At 42.2% G+C, this 20003-nt stretch overlaps 1 protein-coding gene and 1 long non-coding RNA gene across 2 annotated transcripts; both read right to left on the reverse strand.

Annotated features, from left to right (window-relative positions):
* Window positions 1-3073: 3073 nt before the first annotated feature.
* Window positions 3074-3689, reverse strand: LOC118007835. The gene is made up of 2 exons (XR_004678500.1): window positions 3317-3689; window positions 3074-3223 (listed from the first exon to the last, which is right to left on the reverse strand). It is a non-coding gene; the product is annotated as an uncharacterized LOC118007835 (long non-coding RNA).
* A 655-nt stretch (window positions 3690-4344) lies between these two features.
* ZNF2 (zinc finger protein 2) lies at window positions 4345-20003 on the reverse strand. The gene is made up of 5 exons (XM_035001020.1): window positions 19792-20003; window positions 10259-10329; window positions 8901-9027; window positions 6732-6845; window positions 4345-6216 (listed from the first exon to the last, which is right to left on the reverse strand). Exons 1-5 carry the CDS (start codon window positions 19913-19915, stop codon window positions 5213-5215), a joined length of 1440 nt encoding a protein of 479 aa, XP_034856911.1. The 5' UTR covers window positions 19916-20003; the 3' UTR covers window positions 4345-5212.

Raw genomic sequence — 20003 nt, forward strand, 5'->3', positions numbered from 1 at the left:
CCTTTGCTTTGTCTTCTGCTTTGGGAGGGGCAGGGTTTTCCTACTTTGCCTTTGGTGCCATCGTCGTGAAAAGGCTAAGGCTTTGTCTTTCTTGACCACTTGGTAACATTGAATACTTTTTCACTATTCTTTTTCTTGAAAGTCTTTCCTGTGACCCTGCTCTCACCTAGTGGTTCTCTTACCTCCCTATCCTCTTCTATTCACTCTCCTTTTATGGGCTCTTCCTCTCTTCATGCCCGTTTAATCTCAGTGTTCTTCAAGGACCTATCCTAGATCCTAGTCTCTTCCTACCTACACTTTGATAAGCTATTTCCCATCACTCATATGGTTTCAGATAGCCATATATCTGAGATTGCTCTTTTTAACTCAGTCTTGCTTACAGAACATTTCCACATATGTCTGGATATTTCACAAACATCTCAAGTTCAATATATTCAATTGAGCTCACTCTCTATTGGGTACACTACCTCATATTCCCTTGGCCCAAATTTTACCCCAGCCATGCTGCAGCAAACACTTTTGCACAAACATAATCAGATAAACCCTCGCTTCAGTTGTACCCCACCCTTGTCACTTCCCTCCCTGGAGTTAGTCTCTGACTTTGCCATGGGGATGACTACAGAAACCCTGGGTGTTCATGCAGCAACACTTAACCGACAGGGGATGGAAGCCGGTAGATAAATGCTCCCCACTTCAGGGGCAGATAATTCTGAGGCTCATTCAACATGACTCCCAGGTCCCAGTGGGATTGAGTCTCAGTTGCCCACGGCAGTGACTAACTTGATTACGTGCTATTTATTGGCTTTTTCTCCTTCTCTTTTTAACAGATACTGTCATTAGTATGATGAATAATTTCATTATTTTAATGATTTAAATCTTGCTTTATCAAATTATGGTATAATGCAAAAAAATATCCCAGTGGCAGGCCAGTAAAAGTAAATTGCTAGTGTGTTAGGTGAAATTAAATTTACACTGCTACTGGTGGATCAACTTAATGGGTATAGAAAATAATGTGTTAACTAGATCAGTGGCTACATATCAGTCAAAGGGCAACTTACAGCTACCTTCCAATGTAGAAACAAGGTGAAGCACAGAAGTAGCTACAGTTGACTCCATTTCATTAGCTTTTCTGTAATATCAGAGATAGTTAACTTCCAGGATTTAGCTTTTTGACCAGACAAATCAAGGAATCAGAAAGGAAATGGTGGGACAAATCATTCCCAGGTCCTCCAACTATATCATCATGGCTGTAATTTTTCTGTTTTATATTGACAATTTTGGGGTGGTGGGGGAGCTCTAGTGGCTTCTACTGGGCACATCCATCGCCAGCACCATTCGTCCTTTGCACATTCTAATAGAACATCCTCCTCCCTCCAGAATCATAATAAATGGATTCTAATATCCTGCTCAGAAAAGGTGAAATGATCACACAAACTATCTTTTATCTTTCACTAACTGGCAACCTTAGATACTTCCTCCTCCATATCCTGGTTGGGTTGTTAAAGGTTCATACATAACATCTCTTCCCCACCTGAGATAATAAAAGATCCAACTCAGAAAGAACAAAGGAGTCAGGCACACAGAGATCAAAGCAGCTGTTTTGAGATCTGTTAAAAATGTGTCTGAGGGATGGTAACAACAGGCTTCCCAGGCTTGGACACCACTTGACCTACTGGAAGCAGAAGACTGCCTTCTACAGGTGCAGAGTGCTTGCCACATGGCCAGAAGCAAGCATCCTTCCAACATCTCCAATGATCAAAATAATCCTTTTATCTTTTCCCTCTAGAAGCTCCAGATGGCTATCCAAAACTGTGCTGTTCAATACAGCTAGCCACAGGTGGCTACCGAGCACTTGAAATGTGGCTAGTCTGAATTTGAGATGTGCTCTAAATGCAAAGTAGTTGAAGATTTAGTTTTTTAAAAAAGGATGTAGGGTATCTCAATAAGTTTTATATTGATTACATGTTGAAATAACATTGCATGAAAATTTTAAATATTTGAATTAAATTCAAATATTGAATGAAATATTAAAATTAATTCCACCAGTTTCATTTTCAATTTTAAAAATATGGCATACTTCCAATTTGACCAATTTCTGATTCCAAGATTTGATACTCCTAATGATCATTTGGTGAAGCTAAAACCTCAAAATTTGGGTGCCTGGGTGGCTCAGTTAGTTAAGCGACTGCCTTAGGCTCAGGTCATGATCCTGGAGTCCCGGGATCGAGTCCCACATCAGGCTCCCTGCTCAGAAGGGAGTCTGCTTCTCCCTCTGGCCCTCCCCCCTCTCATGCTCTCTCTCTCAAATAAATAATCTTTAAAAAAGGGGGCACCCCGGCGCCTGGGTGGCTCAGATGGTTAAGTGTCTGCCTTCGGCTCAGGTCATGATCCCGGGGTCCTGGGATCGAGTCCCACATTGGGCTCCCCGCTCAGCGGGGGGCCTGCTTCTCCCTCTGACCCTCTCCCCTCTCATGCTGTTTCTCTCTCGCTCGCTCTCTAAAAAAATAAATAAAATCTTTAAAAAAAAGGGGGGGGGCGCCTGGGTGGCTCAGTCATTGTCTGTCTTCAGCTCGGTCATGATCCCAGGGTTGTGGGATCGAGCCCCGCATCAGGCTCCCTGCTTGGCGGGAAGCCTGCGTCTTGCTCTCCTACTCCCCCTGCTTGTGTTCCTGCTCTCGCTGTCTCTCTCTGTGTCAAATAAATAAAATCTTAAAAAAAAAAAAAAACCCAAATTTAAGGTCTCCAGTACTGTATGCCCTCTTGGAAGATATCAGTTAAAAGGGAAAATGGCCCTGCCCTCAGAATTTTTAGTAGGAGGTGGAAGAGTACTTCACATTTTTAAAAATGCTCTGCAGATCACTAAATTTAAAAAGGGAACAAAAGGAAACTATCTTATTTATGTCCCCATTCTGTTTCACTTAACACTATACTCAAAACTCCATTAGTATTCTGAATTTGTTCTAGTCTCATCTTGCTGACAATGGCAGAATATCTTGGGGAAATACTTGATCCTCAATTTACTTTTGACAAGGGAATAAATTGAAGATTCAGAATTCTCAGATATAGTCATTGGTCAAAGTTTGTCAATAGTCCCTTTTATTTTCTACTTGACATTATTAAATAATACCAGATATTATCCACTCTGATAGATTCTGCACTCTCTGAAGTGTTTTTCTTCAAGTTGCTTCAAGAGTCCACACGTGAAGTCTTCCCTGTCACTCATCTGCTTTAAGAAAGGTGGACAAATAGGGTTGTTAGTAGATTTGGGGGGGGGGGGGTTCTGTTTGGCAATCCAGCTTCTTGAATCTGACTTTACCTCTCAGGAGAAATGCATCTTGTTCCACTGGGATTCATGCAGGTAAGCTAAATTCCAGCAGCCTTTCAGAATCAAATCCTCTTCTGGGCTTCACATCAAGCAACTAGGAAGGGAATGCAGATGCCTAGGGTCAAAGCTGCCTAGTCCCTGACCTTTAATAAAATAAAAATATAGGGCTGGGCCCAGGGCATAGAAGAGTTTAGGGAGTCAGAACTTAAAGTTCAGTGACGTGGAATCACATCAAGGCAGACCTTAAACATTCAGAGAAGCTTTCATTAAATAGGGAGCTATTTTAGGTCTTGAGTAAGGCAATGATGAGCAGGAAGGGGTCATTTAGAAAGACTGGTCTAAGAGTAATGTGCAAAATGTCAGTAACATGAGGGGCGCCTGGGTGGCTCAGTCGTTAAGCGTCTGCCTTCGGCTCAGGTCATGATCCCAGGGTCCTGGGATCGAGCCCTGCATCGGGCTCCCTGCTCAGTGGGAGGCCTGCTTCTCCCTCTCCCACTCCCCCTGCTTGTGTTCCTGTTCTTGCTGTCTCTCTCTGTCATATAAATAAATAAAATCTTTAAAAAAAAAATGTCAGTAACATGCAAAATGTAATTTGTGACAGAAGTTTTTGATGTTAACCAAATATTGAGGTGCTTGTTTACTTTCCTAGCCTCTGGTGCTGGGTTCTGGTTTATGAGATGTGGACACAAGTGATGGCCCTTAAAAATATCCTAAAATATCTTTCAGTTTTCTCTTTCATGATAACCTTAGAGGCAACATGTTCTAAATGATGAGGATGGAGTAAGACAGACTGACTCACATCAGATTTTATGTGAGACATGGATCTTCAGTTGCGGGGTTACGAGAGCCTAGCATACCCCTGTTCAATAGTGAAGAGGGAAGAATTCAAATTAGGAAGTGACTACCACAGTAATGGGAGCCTGAGAGGATAAAGGTGTAGGGTAGCCTGAAAATTCAGAGACAGGATGGACATCCAAGAGGTGTTTTAAATAGAGAGAACTCAGTAAGTAGAAAAGTCATTAATTCAGATAAATATTTATTGGGCACCTATTATGTGCAAGGCACTGTGTGAGATGCAAAGACACATAAGTCATGCCTCCAAGTGCTTACAATCTAGTTGAGGAGATAATACATGTACATAAATTATTAAACTAACCATATAGCATAATGGTTAAGAGAACAGACTTTGAAGGTAGACTTGTATTCAAGGATTAGCTTCACCTTTTACTAGCTGTGTCACTTTGGGCAAATTATTTAACACCTATAAACTTCAGTTTGCTCACCTGTAAAATGAGGATAGTAACAGTACCTACTTCTACTTCATAGGGTTGGTGAGAGGACCAAATAATCTACTCTTTCCCAAACTCTCCGCTGAGTGCTTACCCCATAATAAGCACCCAGTAAGTGCTAATTAGTAGTAGTAGTAGGAGGAGGAGGGACCTAAAAGCTGGGACACAAAGAACAAGGTTGGTGCCCAAAAAAGCTCCCAGAGAAAGGGACACAGCAATAAAAAGAACTGTTCTGGAAACAACAGGGCTGCTCCAATTTTGCCTTCCCTCCTGTTCAAGCCTCCAGTTATTAAAGTGCAGTGATACGTGGGCCCTCAGACAAGAGGTGTGTCTGAGGATCACCTCCTAATATTTATCCTGTTGTCTGACAAACTTCCGCAAAATGTTGGCCCTTTAGAGTCACATCCTAACTTCCGGCATCCCACGTCAGTTCTCTAACACAGTAGGTAGAGAATGTTTATTCACACTGTGGTAGCAGAGATGGAAAAGGAGATTAGTAGCCAGAATAGGTAGAATGCTCAAAGGATGGATTTGCTTATGACGGGGAAGACCTATCTTGAGTTTCTATGGAGGTCCTTTGACTAAAGCTTTCACCAACTCAGTCTATTCCTTGTTTGGCGTAACGCCGTTGATGCTGAATAACAGACGATTTAGAACTGAACACTTTCCCACACACGCTGCATTCAAAGGGTTTCTCTCCTGTATGCACTCTCTGATGTCGCGTAAGCCGGCATCTCTGGCTAAAGGCTTTCCCACATTCGGTGCACTCATATGGCTTGTCTCCAGTGTGAATCTTCTGATGCTGTGTAAGGGATGAGCGGTCAAAGAAAGCTTTCCCACACTCACTGCACTGATAGTGCGGCTCTCCAGTGTGAGCTTTCTGATGTCTGTTCAGGGATGAGACACCATAGAAGGCTTTCCCACACTCATTACATTCATATGGCTTCCTGCCAGTGTGGATGAGCTGATGTCGAGTAAGAATACTTTTCTGGCTAAAGGCTTTCCCACACTGATTACATTCATAAGGGCTTTCTCCAGTATGGATTCTCTGGTGTCGGGTTAGGGATGAACGGTCAAAGAAGGCTTTCCCACACTCGCTGCATTTAAAGGGCTTCTCTCCAGTATGAATTCGCTGATGGACAGTTAGGGATGAACGGTCAAAAAAGGCCTTCCCACACGCGTTGCATTCGTAGGGGCTCTCCCCAGTGTGAGACATCAGATGTCTACTGAGACTGCTCCTGTGACTGAAGGCCTTCCCACACTCGTGACAGTCATAGGGCTTCTCTCCAGTGTGAGTCCTCTGGTGGCGGATAAGGGATGAGTGGTCAAAAAAGGTCTTCCCACAGTGGCTGCATTCCTGGTCTCTCTCTTTAGTGAGAATTTTCTTGAGAGGGGTAGACCCTTGCTGCAAGCTTTCCTTCTGGGAAAGGGACTTCTTGCAGGTCTGGACGGCAGGGCTCTCCTTTCCTGCTTCCGACTCACCCTCCAGTGCATGAACTTCAAATTTAGGACACACAGGAACTTCTCCAAGCTTTCCCCTCACTGTTCCTTCTGATTCTTCTTCTTCTGAAGCACCGTGAATCTCAGGCTTAGTCTCCCAGTCTGGAACGGACAGAAAATACAGTTGTAGTTTCTTTCCTGGGGTAGAAACTACCACAGCAGAAAGAAGAGATGCTACAATAAATTGGAACAGTAGTGTACGGTAACCACCCTGCCTGCTCCCACAGACAGTTGTTCGCACTGGGAAAAGACTGAGACTTGGATAGGGAACAGAACTGACAGTGGACAGCTCAGAAGAGAGAAGACTTTCCACTGGGAGCGTGGCCAGGATAATTAGGAGAATATGGTAAGTGGGGGGGACAGTGGGCAACAGGAATATCAAAGTGTGAATGGGCAACGTGACAGATCTGACAGAATAATAACATTTGGTGGATAAAGATGAGTAACACTTTCAGGTGTGGAGAAAAAAATGAAAGCGGTGGGTGACAGAGAATAAACACGACAGCAGAAGATGTGAATGTGAGAAAAACATGGTACCCAAACCTCCTTCCCACACACCCAAATAACAACCACAAAACAAAACTCTGCCCTGCCCTGCCCCGTTCATACACAGTTACCTAGAGAGACATTCTCTGGACATTCTCTCTCCTCAGATCCATGAAGATCAACTATCCAAGGCTCATCCCCTCTCTTCAACTGAAAAATGACATCAGGTCGAGGAACTGGAAGTCCTGCTCAGGGATAAAGAAACAAGCCAGGTATGTGATGAAAATACACAACTATTCCAAAGCTTAAACCCAACCTCCAAGTCCTTCTGAGAGAAAATGGAAAGGCAGAGGGCGCAAGCCAGGAACGCAGAGTACAAAATAATGCAAAAGGATGAGGGAAGCTCAGAATGGAGGTCAAGACTGAGGTTCTAAAGAGGAACAAGTAGCACTTGGTAAAAAAGTTGATAAAGTCCATTTGAATTGATGTGTTTATTTTCCCTGTTGAAGTGAATGGGATGTCATAGCTTTAGCACTGGTAGGATGGTGGGGAAGAGCCCTTGGCTCAGGGAAGATAAGAATGAAGACAGATCATCTTGAGTAAAAAACGTGTGATTTTGTTGGTTGGTTTACCCTTTGGTATTAAGCTTTTATTTACACAAGTGGGTCATGTTTGTTGTAGGAAAATTAGAGGTAAGTAGAAATAAAAAGCAAAATCACCTTTTGTACTTCATATTCATTTTTTCTTTCTATTCATTTTGAAACTGAACGATACCTATAGATACATTCTGTTAAAAACTGGGTTATAAAATAATGCTGACTTGTAAACTTGATTTTTTTTCACATAATAAACTTAAAATATTATTTTATTTTAATTAGCACAGATCTACGTCACCACTTTAATGGCTACATGATATTAATTGTATGGAATAATCTAATTTATTTAATCTCCTGCGGACAGACATTCAGACTGTTTTTACTGTTTTGCTATTGACAAACAATGATGTGATGAACATTTTTGTATACCCGGGGCTGCTGATCTTATTATTTGCTTGGGACGAATTTCTACAAGTGAATCTATCCATTTTTGGTTATTTAAAGAAATAGAATCCATCCTAGAAGTAGTCTTGAAGTCTAAACTTCACCTTCCATTGGGGACCCCAACTTGGGAAAGAGAACACTTTCTTACTGGGCCCAGGGATCACCTATCTGCTTAAATGCTGATCATCTGCTGACAAATCGGCCACATCCATTGCCTCCCTGTGGCTTCCTGTTTCTGATCTTAGGAACTCTATTCTCCCCAATATTTCATCCCACCAAAGTCTGTGACAAAGGCTCAGCAGTCTCCCTTAATGTTCCCTGAACATTCCATCCTGTTTTTCCTATTTGGCCTATTTAAATTCTTGACCTGCCTCATAGAAAATCTGCAGTGACTCCTTTGACTGCCACCTGCTGCTTATTTTACACCTGTTTCTGAATCTGCACACTCAGTCTCTTATTCTGGAAGCCCCTAGGAGGTTGTCATTATGTATAGGAGCCCATCCTTTACTTCTCATGAATATCTCACACCAGCATTCTTTTTCTTTTCTTTTCTTTTTTTTAAAGTAAGCTCTACACCCAGTGTGGGGCTTAAACTCACGACGCCGAGATCATGAGTTGCATGCTCTACAGACTGAGCCGGCCAGGCGCCTCCATCAGCAGTCATTCTTAATTTTCCTTTTGTCACACAAGTCTTTTTAACAGCAAAGTGCCTTCTGCAGGCCTCTCTCTGACTGCACTTAAGATAAATATTCAAAATCAAACTCATTTCTAGTGACCTACTCTGAGGCACAGCCTTGTATTTCTACACCTACTGCCCTCTTTTTAAAGGTAAACACTTCTCCTTCCCCTCCTCTGCTTCTCTGAGGAGAAATTTTCTCTCAACAAGATGGTGCCCTTAGTCCTCTGGATGGAGCTGAGTAAGTTACCTGACTGATGAGCTGGGGGAGAAACTGGGCATATGTAACTCAGCTTCTTCTGTTTGCTCCTTTCCCCCTTTGGAGAGTGTGTCCTCTGTACTGTAGGGACAGGATGCTGAGCAAGGGAGGCTGGGGTTGTACAACCTGCCTATGGCTCAGGAAGCAAGTCTGTCCAATGCTGGGGTTCAGCATTAAGAAGCTTACCTAAGCCATATCCTTCTACTCTTCCATCTTGTCTCTTGGTGCTTCAGAACTCAGGTGGGAGAAGAGTATCATTTATTGGCCCCTCAACCCCCCATTAACACAGTACAGAGTCTAACTTCTTACAGGAAGTTCTCCTTACCCAATGAGACAATGCTCTTATAGTTTTCCAGCATCACCTCCTTGTAGAGGTCCCTCTGAATAGGGACTAGATGCCTCCACTCTTCATCTGTGAAAATCACGGCCACATCCTCGAATGTCACTGATTCCTGGAAACACAATCACATTGTCCCTTACTCATAACCCTTCTTTTTATATGGACCAGACAAAACAGTCATAAAGGTGATAGCCCTGGGGTTGTGGAAGGAGGGGAAGCGAAATGGTTCTGATAAAGTAGGGCTTTGAAGCACTTGGGGTAAGTGGCATAATTCCCTGAGGCATGAAGTTCTTGGTCATAATCCTTATATTCACAGCTGAGCCTGTGAATGTCAGGGGCTCTTTTTTCATACTTACAGATAATTTGCAAGAACAGAACAGAGAAAGCCTATGTACACCCTTCACCCAGCTTCCCCAAATGTTAACATTTTCCACACTTGCTTTATCTTTTTGTCTCTCTCAGTATATACACATTATCCTATCTTTTTCCTGAACTTCTTGAGAGCGACTTGCAAACATGATGCCTCTTTACTCAGATTTTATGCATATTTCATAAAAACAAGGATATTCTCTTATATGATCACAGTATAGTAATGAAAGTCAAGAAAATATCGTTGATATTATACTATAATCTACAACCTTATTTGAATTCCACCCATTATCTGGGTTTCTTTACAAATCCTTAAAATGATGGTGTTGATTAGGTTGTCCTTCAGATCCCCTCATTTCATGCTAATGCTTTGTGATTGTGTAAGACTGCATCTTTACCCCCAATCCTAAAACCCCAGATGAGTCTCCAGTGTGCTTGCTGAAGTTATAAGCCAGAGCATAAAATCAAGACTCCAGGTCCGTAGGCAGGAATGGGGCAAGCCCCATGTCTCTACCCACACTCATCTCTCTTCGGGACTCTCACCACCTCACTGAGGGGCTCTTCAGCAAGTGTCATATTCCCCAGCCTAATCCAACACTTCCTGGAATACTTGGGGTCCACTCTCAGAGGGATGCACTTTTGTGGGATCTGCTCTCAGAGGGATGCACTGAAGGGAAGTCAGGACTAGAACTGTTCCCCAAACCATCCAAGCCAACCTATACCATCATTTTTTTAGGCAAAAGCTCTCAGAGCTAAGGCCACAGTGGCCATGTGCCTGGTGACAAGCTAATGCGCACATGCTCAAGGCAAGAAAAGGTCACTGATGGATACGACAAATCAAATGGGAAAGATGCATTCCCTCCGGAGCCCTTCATTCACCTGGCTAAGTTTGACTGAAGAAGCTTCTGGTTAGAGAGAGAAAAGTGGTTGCAATCTGGAGACTCACAGAGTATTTCAGACAAAGTCCACCTCACCTGGCACCTGGCAGTCGGAGACACAGCAGCCATTCCTCCTGTGTGCTCTCCTTGTAGAAAAGGGCAGAGTCCTAATGAAGAAGAGGTGTGGGATGGGAAAGACAGTATGAGAAAGACCAGTCTTAGATGGTTTGTAGTTTTCTGACCCATAAAGCAAGAAATCTCCAAATACCAGTGAGTTATATACTCATTCTTTTTCTTAATACCCTACAAAAAGGGAAGGCAAGGCAAAGCAAGGCCAGGAGCAACACCACCCCAACCCAGAATTGGAATGAAAGGCCATGGATAGGGGCACCTGGGTGGCTCAGTCGTTAAGCGTCTGCCTTCAGCTCAGGTCATGATCCCAGCGTCCTGGGATTGAGCCCTGCATCGGGCTCCCTGCTCAGCGGGAAGCCAGCTTCTCCCACTCTCACTCCCCTTGCTTGTGTTCCTTCTCTCACTGTGTCTCTCTCTGTCAAATAAATAAATAAAATCTTAAAAAAAAAAAAAAAAAAGGCCATGGATATTGTTAGTCAGGACACAAGGGGGTGCTGGTTTGACCATGATCCCAGAGGAAGAGTTCTGTTCCTGGGAATCAAGAACATATGAAGCTTATACTATATTTATAAGTTCACATTCAATATTGCCCTGATGTTACCAGATAAAATGTCTAAGAAATCTTATAAATGACTATATGGAAAGACATGTCAAGTAAATACCCATAGCCTCTTTTTTTTTTTTTTTAAAGATTTTTATTTATTTGTTTGCTAGACAGAGAGCGTGAGAGAGTACAAGCAGAAGGAGTGGCAGGCAAAGGGAGAAGCAGGCTCCCTGTTGAGCAAGGAGCCCGATGTGGGACCCAATCCCAGGACCCTGGATCATGACCTGAGCTGAAGGCAGACGCTTAACCGACTGAGCCACCCAGGCGTCCCACCCACAGCCTCTTTAAGGGAAAAATACCCCATTTGCAACCCTGTGCTAAAGGAGTAGCCATTGGGCAGCCATGTTTTGTTCCACGTGATGCTGTGTCTCACTCCTGGAGCCACACTGACGTAGGCCTCAGGTAGTAGACTGAGATTTGATCTAGCTTGAAAAGGTGAATATAAACTAAGAAATGTCAGGACAACAGGTGGGCGATGAGCTGAAAAGAATATCATGAGGGATGGAAGTAGCCATGAGCATCAGGGGAGCCAAAGTTACCAGGAAGCAGAACCCATGAGTCTGTGGAAGGCATGACCCGATAAGACTAGACTTAAGCTGGGGGGAAGAAGAGCCTAGTCACATTAGTGGTGAAGCACTGGAGCAAAGACCTAAGAGTTTTTTACTGGCTTTGAAGTCCCTCAATTCATGCAGTACACCCCTGGGCTCCAATTTGCATTTAGACCAGCCTTATTTATTCTTGGATTGCTGTAACACTCTAACCTTCTTAGGCTTTGCGTGAATCCTATCACTAAACTCCCTTTACTTGAGTTAGCTGAGTAGGTCTCAGTTTCCCACAGTCAAGAGTCTAATTAAACACAGTTAGGTCAAGCACTTCCAGGAGTCATGAGTGGGACGGGAAGTGTGGTCCCAAGGAAGGATGAGGCAAAGAGGTGGCTCACTGATTACTCTCCTACAGTCAAGGGGATATGGGTATTGATCCTTGCTATTCACTCATCCTTCTATCCAACCAACATCTATTCAGCACCAACTATTTATACCAAACACAAAAACTTTAGGACACTATCCTTGTCCCCCAAAAGCTTATAGCTTAGAACATAGGACAAACAAGTAACCCAAATGTGTCACTACAGGATGGATCCATACTATAAAGACATACCCACAACAAACTATGAAAGCCCATCAGAGGCTTGCCTCACCCACATAGAAGGCTGTAGATTCCTTGGCAGAAATGGGATATAAGGTAAGTTTTGATTTGGGAGAGGAGGTGGAACATTTTAGGCAGGAAAAACACCAAGTTTTTCAAAAACGAGGAGGCAGGTCTTTACATGGACAAGATTAACAACTGTAACTAGTTTAGAATGGCAGAGGTCTAGGCTGTGAGCAGTGCTGTGGTGAAGTAGACAGAGACAAGCTAGGTCAAGGACAGCTTTGTATGGTCCCATACATGGAAGAGGGACCACAGGCAAGGAGATCACTGAAGAATTTAAACATGGAAGTATTATCATCAGATTTGTGTTTTAGAAAGATCATTGCAATTTGTATAAAGGGCCTTGGAATACACATACTCTTTGGCTCAGCAAATCTTTCCTAGGAGTTTGTCCTAAGGAAATAAGTGAAAATATCCTTAGTCATCATTAACACTAACCTTTACTGAGTACTACATGTGGTAACTTTTTAAGCACTTTACATGTATTATCTCGTTTAATCCTTACAGTACAGGAAAAATTTGAAATATCCTATGTTTCTAAAACAGGAGATATGATTAAATAATTTGCAATCTAGCCCATCCATACACTGTAATACCATTTAATATCATATTAATAACAACTAGCATTTATTGAGTATTTGCTACTTACTAGGCACTGTGCTAAGCACTCTTATTTTTTTTTTTTAAGATTTTATTTATTTGAGACAGAGAAAGCACACAAGCAGGGGGAGGAGCAGAGGGGAGGACAAGTGGACTCCCTGATGAGCAGGGAGCCTGACATGGAGCTTGATCCCGTGACTCTGAGATCATGACCTGAGCTGAAATCAACAGTCAGACGCGTAACTGACTAAGCCAACCAGGTGTCCCAACTAAGCACTCTTTCTCAGGATAATTTAATTCCATGTTCACAAATCAATAAGGTAGGTACTATTTAATTAATTGATTGATTTTTAAAGATTTTATTTTATTTATTTGAGGGAGAGAGTGAGAGAGAGAGAGCACAAGCTGGGGGAGAGGCAGAACAATAGAGAGAAGCAGACTCCCTGATGAGCAGGGAGCCCGATGCAGGGCTCCATCCCAGGATGGTACTATTTTACAGATTAGGAAAGTTAAGGTTAAAAGAAGCTGAGGTAGAATTTGAACCCAAGTCTGTCAATCAGTTTTTAACCTCTATGCTATAATGTGATTTTTATTTTCATGAAAAAATAGCCACACAGATAACAGACCAATAGACTAGAATAAAAATCCCCCAACATATCCAAACATGTAGGGAAACTTGATATACAACTGAGCTGGCATTACGAATCACTGAGGAAAAGATCACTAGTGATAAACTGCAAACAACTTAAATATTCATCAGAAGGATAAATTGTTATTTTATGTGTGTGAACTTATGTGTATTGGAATATTATACATTAAGATGAATGAAGTAGTCTTGTGTTAATAATAAATCACAAAAATTACTGAGCAAAAAATAAGAAAGTTTTAGAATTACTGTGTAATATCTACATAAAACTTAAAAACAAGGCACCAGGATGGCTCAGTCAATTAAGACTCTGACTCTTGATTTTGGCTCAGGTCATGATCTTAGAGCCATGATCTCAGGGTCATGAGGTTGAGCCCTGCATCAGGCTCCACACTCAGTGGGGAGTCTGCTTGAGATTCTCTCTCCCTCTCCCTCTGCTCCTCCCTACGAAGCTCACGCTCTTTCTCTCTTTCTCAAATAAATATATCTTTAAAAAAAAAACAACTTAAAAACAGGTAAATAATATCTACAAAAATCTATATGGGACAGTAAGTACCAAATTGTGAGTTATCTCTGGGAAGGGAGGGATATGGAATTGGGACAGATAACCAGAAGAGTTCAACTTTGTTTGTGATGCTTTGTTAAAAAAAATTTTTTTAAACAAATTCACAAATATTAAGTGAAGAATGCGTACTTAAAATTACTTATTTGTGTATGCATATATGTACAGAAAAAAGACCAAAAGAATATATACTAAAATGTAAGTGGAATTTGAGTGGTGGCATTACAGGTGGTTTTATTCTATTTCTTTTAATTCTTTATATCCTGATTTTTGTTTTTATGAGTATGTATTTACTTTGGTGTACAGGAAATAACAGGAATGGGGGTATACAGGAAAGTTACAGCAGATCCAGGACAGCTATTCTTAGAAAGTTCTACTTGCCAGGTTGGTCCTTGGCTGGGGTCTGGGAACTTTGATTTTGGAAGGGTTCCCTAAGAAAGAAGGGTGGTCCATTATGCCTAAACTATTTGAGCAAACAATGTGGTTTATGCTGAACACTTGCTTTCCTGCTAGAGGGTCTAGAATTTTGGAATGTGTTAGGCAGAGGGTGCCTACCTAACCAGCCCTCAATAAAAAAAACTTGGGCTCTGAGTCTCTAATGAGCTTTTGTGAGCTGGAACATCACACACATGTTGTTGCATTTTCATTGCTGGAGAGGATGTGTATGGTGTGACCCCTCATGGTGGGGAGAGAGCACAAGAAAGCCTGCATATGGGTTTCTCCAGACTCTGTCTCTTCCCCATATGAGCTAGCTGTACATCCTTGCAAGATCACGGTCATAATCTTAGCCATGAGTGCAACTATAGGCTGAGCTCCACATCCTTCCAGCAAGTCCCTGAATGTGGGGTGATCTTGTGGACCTCCGACACAGGCAGCCATGCCATTCTGGGTGGCTATAGCAGAATGGGACTAGAGGAGGGCAAGAATGGAGATGAGGAGACCAGTGAGGAATCTCATAATTAAATAAGGAAAAATGATGAAAACTGCAAAAGTAGTGGCAGCAGAAATGGACAGAAGGGGAACTACTGTCAAGACATGAAGAACAGGGACGTCTGGGTGGCTCAGTGGGTTAAGCATCTGCCTTGGGCTCAGATCATGATCCCAGGGTCCTGAGATTGAGTCCCACATCAGGCTCCTTGCTCATCGGGGAGCCTGCTTCTTCCTCTGCCTGCAGCTCCCCCTGCTTGTGCTCTCTCTCTGACAAATAAATAAAAAAATCTTAAAAAAAAAAAAAAGGGCGCCTGGGTGGCTCAGTCGGTTGAGTGACTGCCTTCGGCTCAGGTCATGATCCCAGGGTCCTGGGATCGAGTCCCGCATCGGGCTCCCTGCTCTGCAGGGAGCCTGCTTCTCCCTCTCCCACTCCCCCTGCTTGTGTTCCCTTTCTCGCTGTGTCTCTCTCTGTCAAATAAATAAATAAAATCTTAAAAAAAATAAAAATAAAAAATAAAAATAAATTAAAAAAAGAAGAAGAAGAAGAACAGACAACAGACTGACTGCAAGTGGAGGCTGAGGGTGATGGGAGAAGTAAGGGTGACTTCCAGGTCACTGATCTGAACAACGGTGTGCACAATGGTACCATTCATGGAGATAAGCAACAGAGAAGAAGAAGGTTTAGAGGGAAAGCTAATGAGTACAGTTTGGAATATTTAGAGTTTGAGCTGTTCCCACATTTTTTGGATAGGAAAAATCAGGTGACTCTGGCTTCCACTGGCCAAGTTATAAAAATTATTATTGTTGAATGAAATAGTTTGAATTTTGAAAGACCATGAGTTCCATACTAAAAATGGAAAAATTAATTTATTTTAAAAATGGTTGTAATACAAAGAGGGCAATGTTTATACCTTTAGTAACATAAATAAGTACTTTGGTTTTTTTCCTATTAATTGTATGACTATTCACAAAGTATAGATGTATCTTTAGGTTATATACTTGTGTCCATTCACATAAGCATGAAAAAAGAAATCTAGGGAATGGAGATAAACCAAGTAATCCCAGAATCAGGAACTACAAACCCCAAACAGTCTAATCAGTACTGGGGAGAGGAAGAAAGAGCATGAGCTCTTCTAAAGAGGCAAAGTAACCATGCAGACTTAATTCTTCCTCCCTTAGGAGATGAGCCCACTATCTCATCTTATTAATTACAAGATACTAATAAAATACAGTTAAGTTTTCAAAAACACCAAAAGACCAGATCAATATATATTTACTAGACAATGGGTTATTGAACACTGGCCAAGCAAAACTTTAAAAGAATATTACCTTGAGGGTGAACACCAGTTTGCAAAAATGTTTAAAACCTATGCAAAAGGTAAAAACTTAAAAAAAACTTATTGGAAAAACATGTTTAGTATAACTATAAAGAAAGAATTTTGACCCGAGGAGAGATTGGGATTTGAATCTTGTTAGGAGGAGGCAGAGTGATATATACACAAATGGAAACAAATAAGACATCAGCAGCAGCCTGCCAGCTGAGTTAAGACACTATTCTTTCCCTTGCTTGTTAAGATTCCTCCATTCCCAGGAGGGTCTTAAAACATTACTCTTGGGCCCTAATAAGAAGTCCAAATTAGTATTTAGAGATACAGGAGCGTAAATTAGTATTTAGAGATACAGGAGAGACTGCCTGAAATAAAATTCCACCTCTGCCTCTTACTACCTGTATGACCTTAGGCAAGTTTCTCAACCTCTGTTTCAGTTTACCCATCTGTAAAATTAGAATAATGAAAGTACCTATCTCATAGTTATTGTGATGCTTAAGTAGAATACATATAAAGCATACAGAATAACGTGCTAAGTGTTAGCATTAGCTAAAAGTCATGTTATAACCTTAGGAAGGTAGAAATAATGAAAATATTAATTACAACATGTTGTTGCTGTTTTAGAGTAGGTTTAAGTGTAAGTGTAGTAATAACTTTGGAATCAAAGTATTTGAATATGTTGCCTAAAGCATTTGAGCTTTTCGAACAAATCAGTGGAACTACATCTGAAATTGTAGTTGAAACTGCTCAATGTTTAAATCCTTAAAGACAATTTTCAAAGTTTTATTTATTGGATTATGACTTCATGAAGTGAGCATGGAACACATTACAAATGGTGGTGAGCATAAAAGCTCCCCAGCCATTAAGTAAGCAGTCGATATTCCCAAGGTGCTCATTATCCATGGGCTCCCTGCCAGGCTGACTTCCCTCCCCTGGCAGTCGCTTCAGTAGGCTCAGTGATACTCAAGGCTCCCCAAATCCACCAAATTCACATGGAGTCATTTCTGTTTTCTCTTGTCCTATTACTGGTTCTCAGAGTATTTCTGGAGAAAAAAACTCTTCAAATTCTTATTCTAGATCTTCAAATGAGCCCTTGCCTGGAAAGCTTTTACTGTTCCATCCTTGCTCCGTAGCTATTCCAAACCTCCACGGCTACCATTCAATTTCAGAAGAACACTCACAAGAGTGAGTTCCAAAGGAGACAGTCTGTGTGGTAAAAGCATTCCACAGGCATTTAATTATTAACTGGGAAGGCTTGGGCAGATTACTTAAGCTAAAAGTTGACCTCCAGTTGTTTAATTCACAGAGAGTTATTAATAGTAAATGAACACTTAATGTAAAGCATTTATCTTACAGTCTGTTCAATAAATGAAAATTGCTTTCCTTTCTACTGCCCAACACCAACCCATTCATCCACTCATTCATCCTGCTATTCAACAAATATGTCCAAGTACCTGCTATGTACATAGTAGCATGGGGTGTGAGGACAATGAAACAGAATGTCTCCGTTTCTGGGTCTTTACCTGATTGTCCTCTGTGTCCTATCTCCTTTTCCACTACTGTTGCCTCTCAGAATCTGTTCCCTGCATTACCCAGTCTTTCTTTCTCCATCATCTCCCACCTCACCAGTAGCTTCTTTTCCCACATCCTCAAACAGATACAACCCTCGTCTATCTGAAACTTTCTTCACTGAATCCCATGGCCTCTCTCTAGCAAAAGAGTTCTCATTTGGGTTTTCCTATCATGATCAAACTTCTTGGTGACACACACCTATCAATTCCATCTCCTCTTTTTGAATGTTATTCTGTTCTTGCCACCCCTAAGCATCTGAAACTGTACGCTCGAAAATTACCAATGCATCTCTAATTATAATAATCCTTTTCTCCTTATCTTTCTCTGCTGCTTTTGATTGTTCTGACAAGTTCCTGCTTCTTCAAGTTCCTGCTTCTTTTCCCCAGTCTTGCCCTGGAAACTTGGCTGCTGTCCAACACTCAGTCTTTGTACAATGTTCTTGCTATCCCTCAGAAAGTCCATCCACCTGGCCCTCCATTTTTCTCCTCTACAGAGATGGTTACCATTCTAGTCCCAATATCTCTTCCAAACTCAGCTTGCATTTCCAAGTGACTGCAAATTTTGATTTAGGCATTCTGCCAGCACCTGAAAACATCTTCTCCTATGCAACTCCCCAATTAACCCCTCTCCCTAGCTTGACATATTTGTCCGATGTTCTATTATTTTCCCAGATGCCCCCAATTCAAACTTTTACCTTGCTCTCTTTCCTCCCAAATCTAGTTAGTTACCAGGTCCTTCTGACCCTTCTTCTGCATTCATTTTTATCCTTTCCTACCACTGACACCATTAATTCAGGTCTGTAACAACTTGCATCAGGATTACTATGCATTCCTAACTGGCTCCCTGCCACTAGTCCCTTCCTCTCTCTAGTCCTGGACATGACCTTTAGAATTACTGTCCCCAAATAGTTTTATTCCTGTCAGTCTTCAGATCAGAACTATACAATCCACTCTGCCTCCTGTGTTCTGTCCTGATCCTCTGTGTCCTCATGCCAGTGTAGTTTTCTCCACCCTTGTCTCCCACTACTCCTTGACACTTCACTCCAGTTAAAATCAGCTCCCTCCCAAATCTGCCTAATGCTCTGCTACTTCTTTCCTGTCTTTCCTTTTTTCACCTCAAATCCTACCTCTTCCATGAAAGGTCCCACCTCATCAAGGGCCCTAGCAACTAAAGAATGATATTAAAGTATTCGTTTTACCATTCATTCCTCTGAACTAAGAAAAGATTGTGCATGATGTTGACAGCCGAAACAGACACATTAGGCATTAAGGTAGCTTTAATTATTGGTTTAATGGATAACCATATATGTCAAGCCAAGAGCTTTAAGGACTGCATCTCAGACTCAATTCACAAATATCCTTTTTTAAATCATAGACATCTTAGAGATGTAGTTACTTCTAGAATTAAACTTGTCAGTAAGCTAAATAATAACCATCGGTTTCAACAATGGATTCCAACCAGCTTAAAAGTTAAAATGCCATGGTTAAAATAATAATAATAAAAAAAGTTCAATGATGTAGTCTAAAAAATGATGTATCAATCCTTAAATGAGGGCCTCGTATGGAGGCCCAAGACAGGGAGCTAACCGAGACAATCTGAGACGTTTCCTGGGAAAGAGGGAGGGGGCGGAGTGGGTACCCCCACAGATTTAATGTCAATTCCACCCATATTTATTAAACACCCATTATGGGAAGGAGGACGAGAGGAGCGGAGGAAGGCTCCAAACTTCCAACCTGAAAGTTGGGAACTGGCACTATAGTGTGTGTATGCTGAAAGATCACTCCTGACAGTGCCCAGAGTCCACGAATACACGCACACATCGGAGGCGAGGGGCAACTTTCCGTCCGCACCTCTCCGAGCTGGGACGTGTACACACACACATAACACACACACTTAACACTCTCTCTCTGCAGTCTCTCTCTGCAGGCTGGCACCGCCCGCGTCACCCCGTTCTACTCCCACAGCACCTCCCCCAAGTTCTCAGTGTCCCCTTCTCTCGGCCGCTGCGCTCACTCCGCATCTCGAAGTCAAACACCCAGCCCTCACCTCCGGCACAGAGTGCTCGGGACCCAGGAAGACGGCGCCTCGTCAGGTCGGGAAAGTAATGCGCCTGCGCGAAGGCTCTGACGTCTGCGCTCCCAATAATGTTCGGCCTTCTCACAGACTCCATTCCCCAGAAGTCTCAGCGGTCGGCGCGCTCCAATATGACGTATGAAATTCTGCGCACGCGCACGCTTCTCGGAAAGGGGCTGACGGCT

This window comes from Mirounga leonina, unplaced genomic scaffold (genome assembly GCF_011800145.1).
Source record: "Mirounga leonina isolate KUSES-001 unplaced genomic scaffold, KU_Mleo_1.0 Mir_125, whole genome shotgun sequence".
In the NCBI taxonomy this organism is placed as follows: domain Eukaryota; kingdom Metazoa; phylum Chordata; class Mammalia; order Carnivora; family Phocidae; genus Mirounga; species Mirounga leonina.

Excerpts from the sequence above, each read along its gene's own strand:
- ZNF2 (XM_035001020.1), bottom strand. The coding sequence starts at position 19,915 with ATGGAGTCTGTGAGAAGGCCGAACATTATTGGGAGCGCAGACGTCAGA. Across the intron at positions 10,330-19,791 it reads CCGAGCACTCTGTGCCGGAG|GACTCTGCCCTTTTCTACAA; the intron begins GTGAGGGCTGGG and ends CTTCTTCATTAG. Across the intron at positions 6,846-8,900 it reads TAAGAGCATTGTCTCATTGG|GACTTCCAGTTCCTCGACCT; the intron begins GTAAGGAGAACT and ends ATCCCTGAGCAG.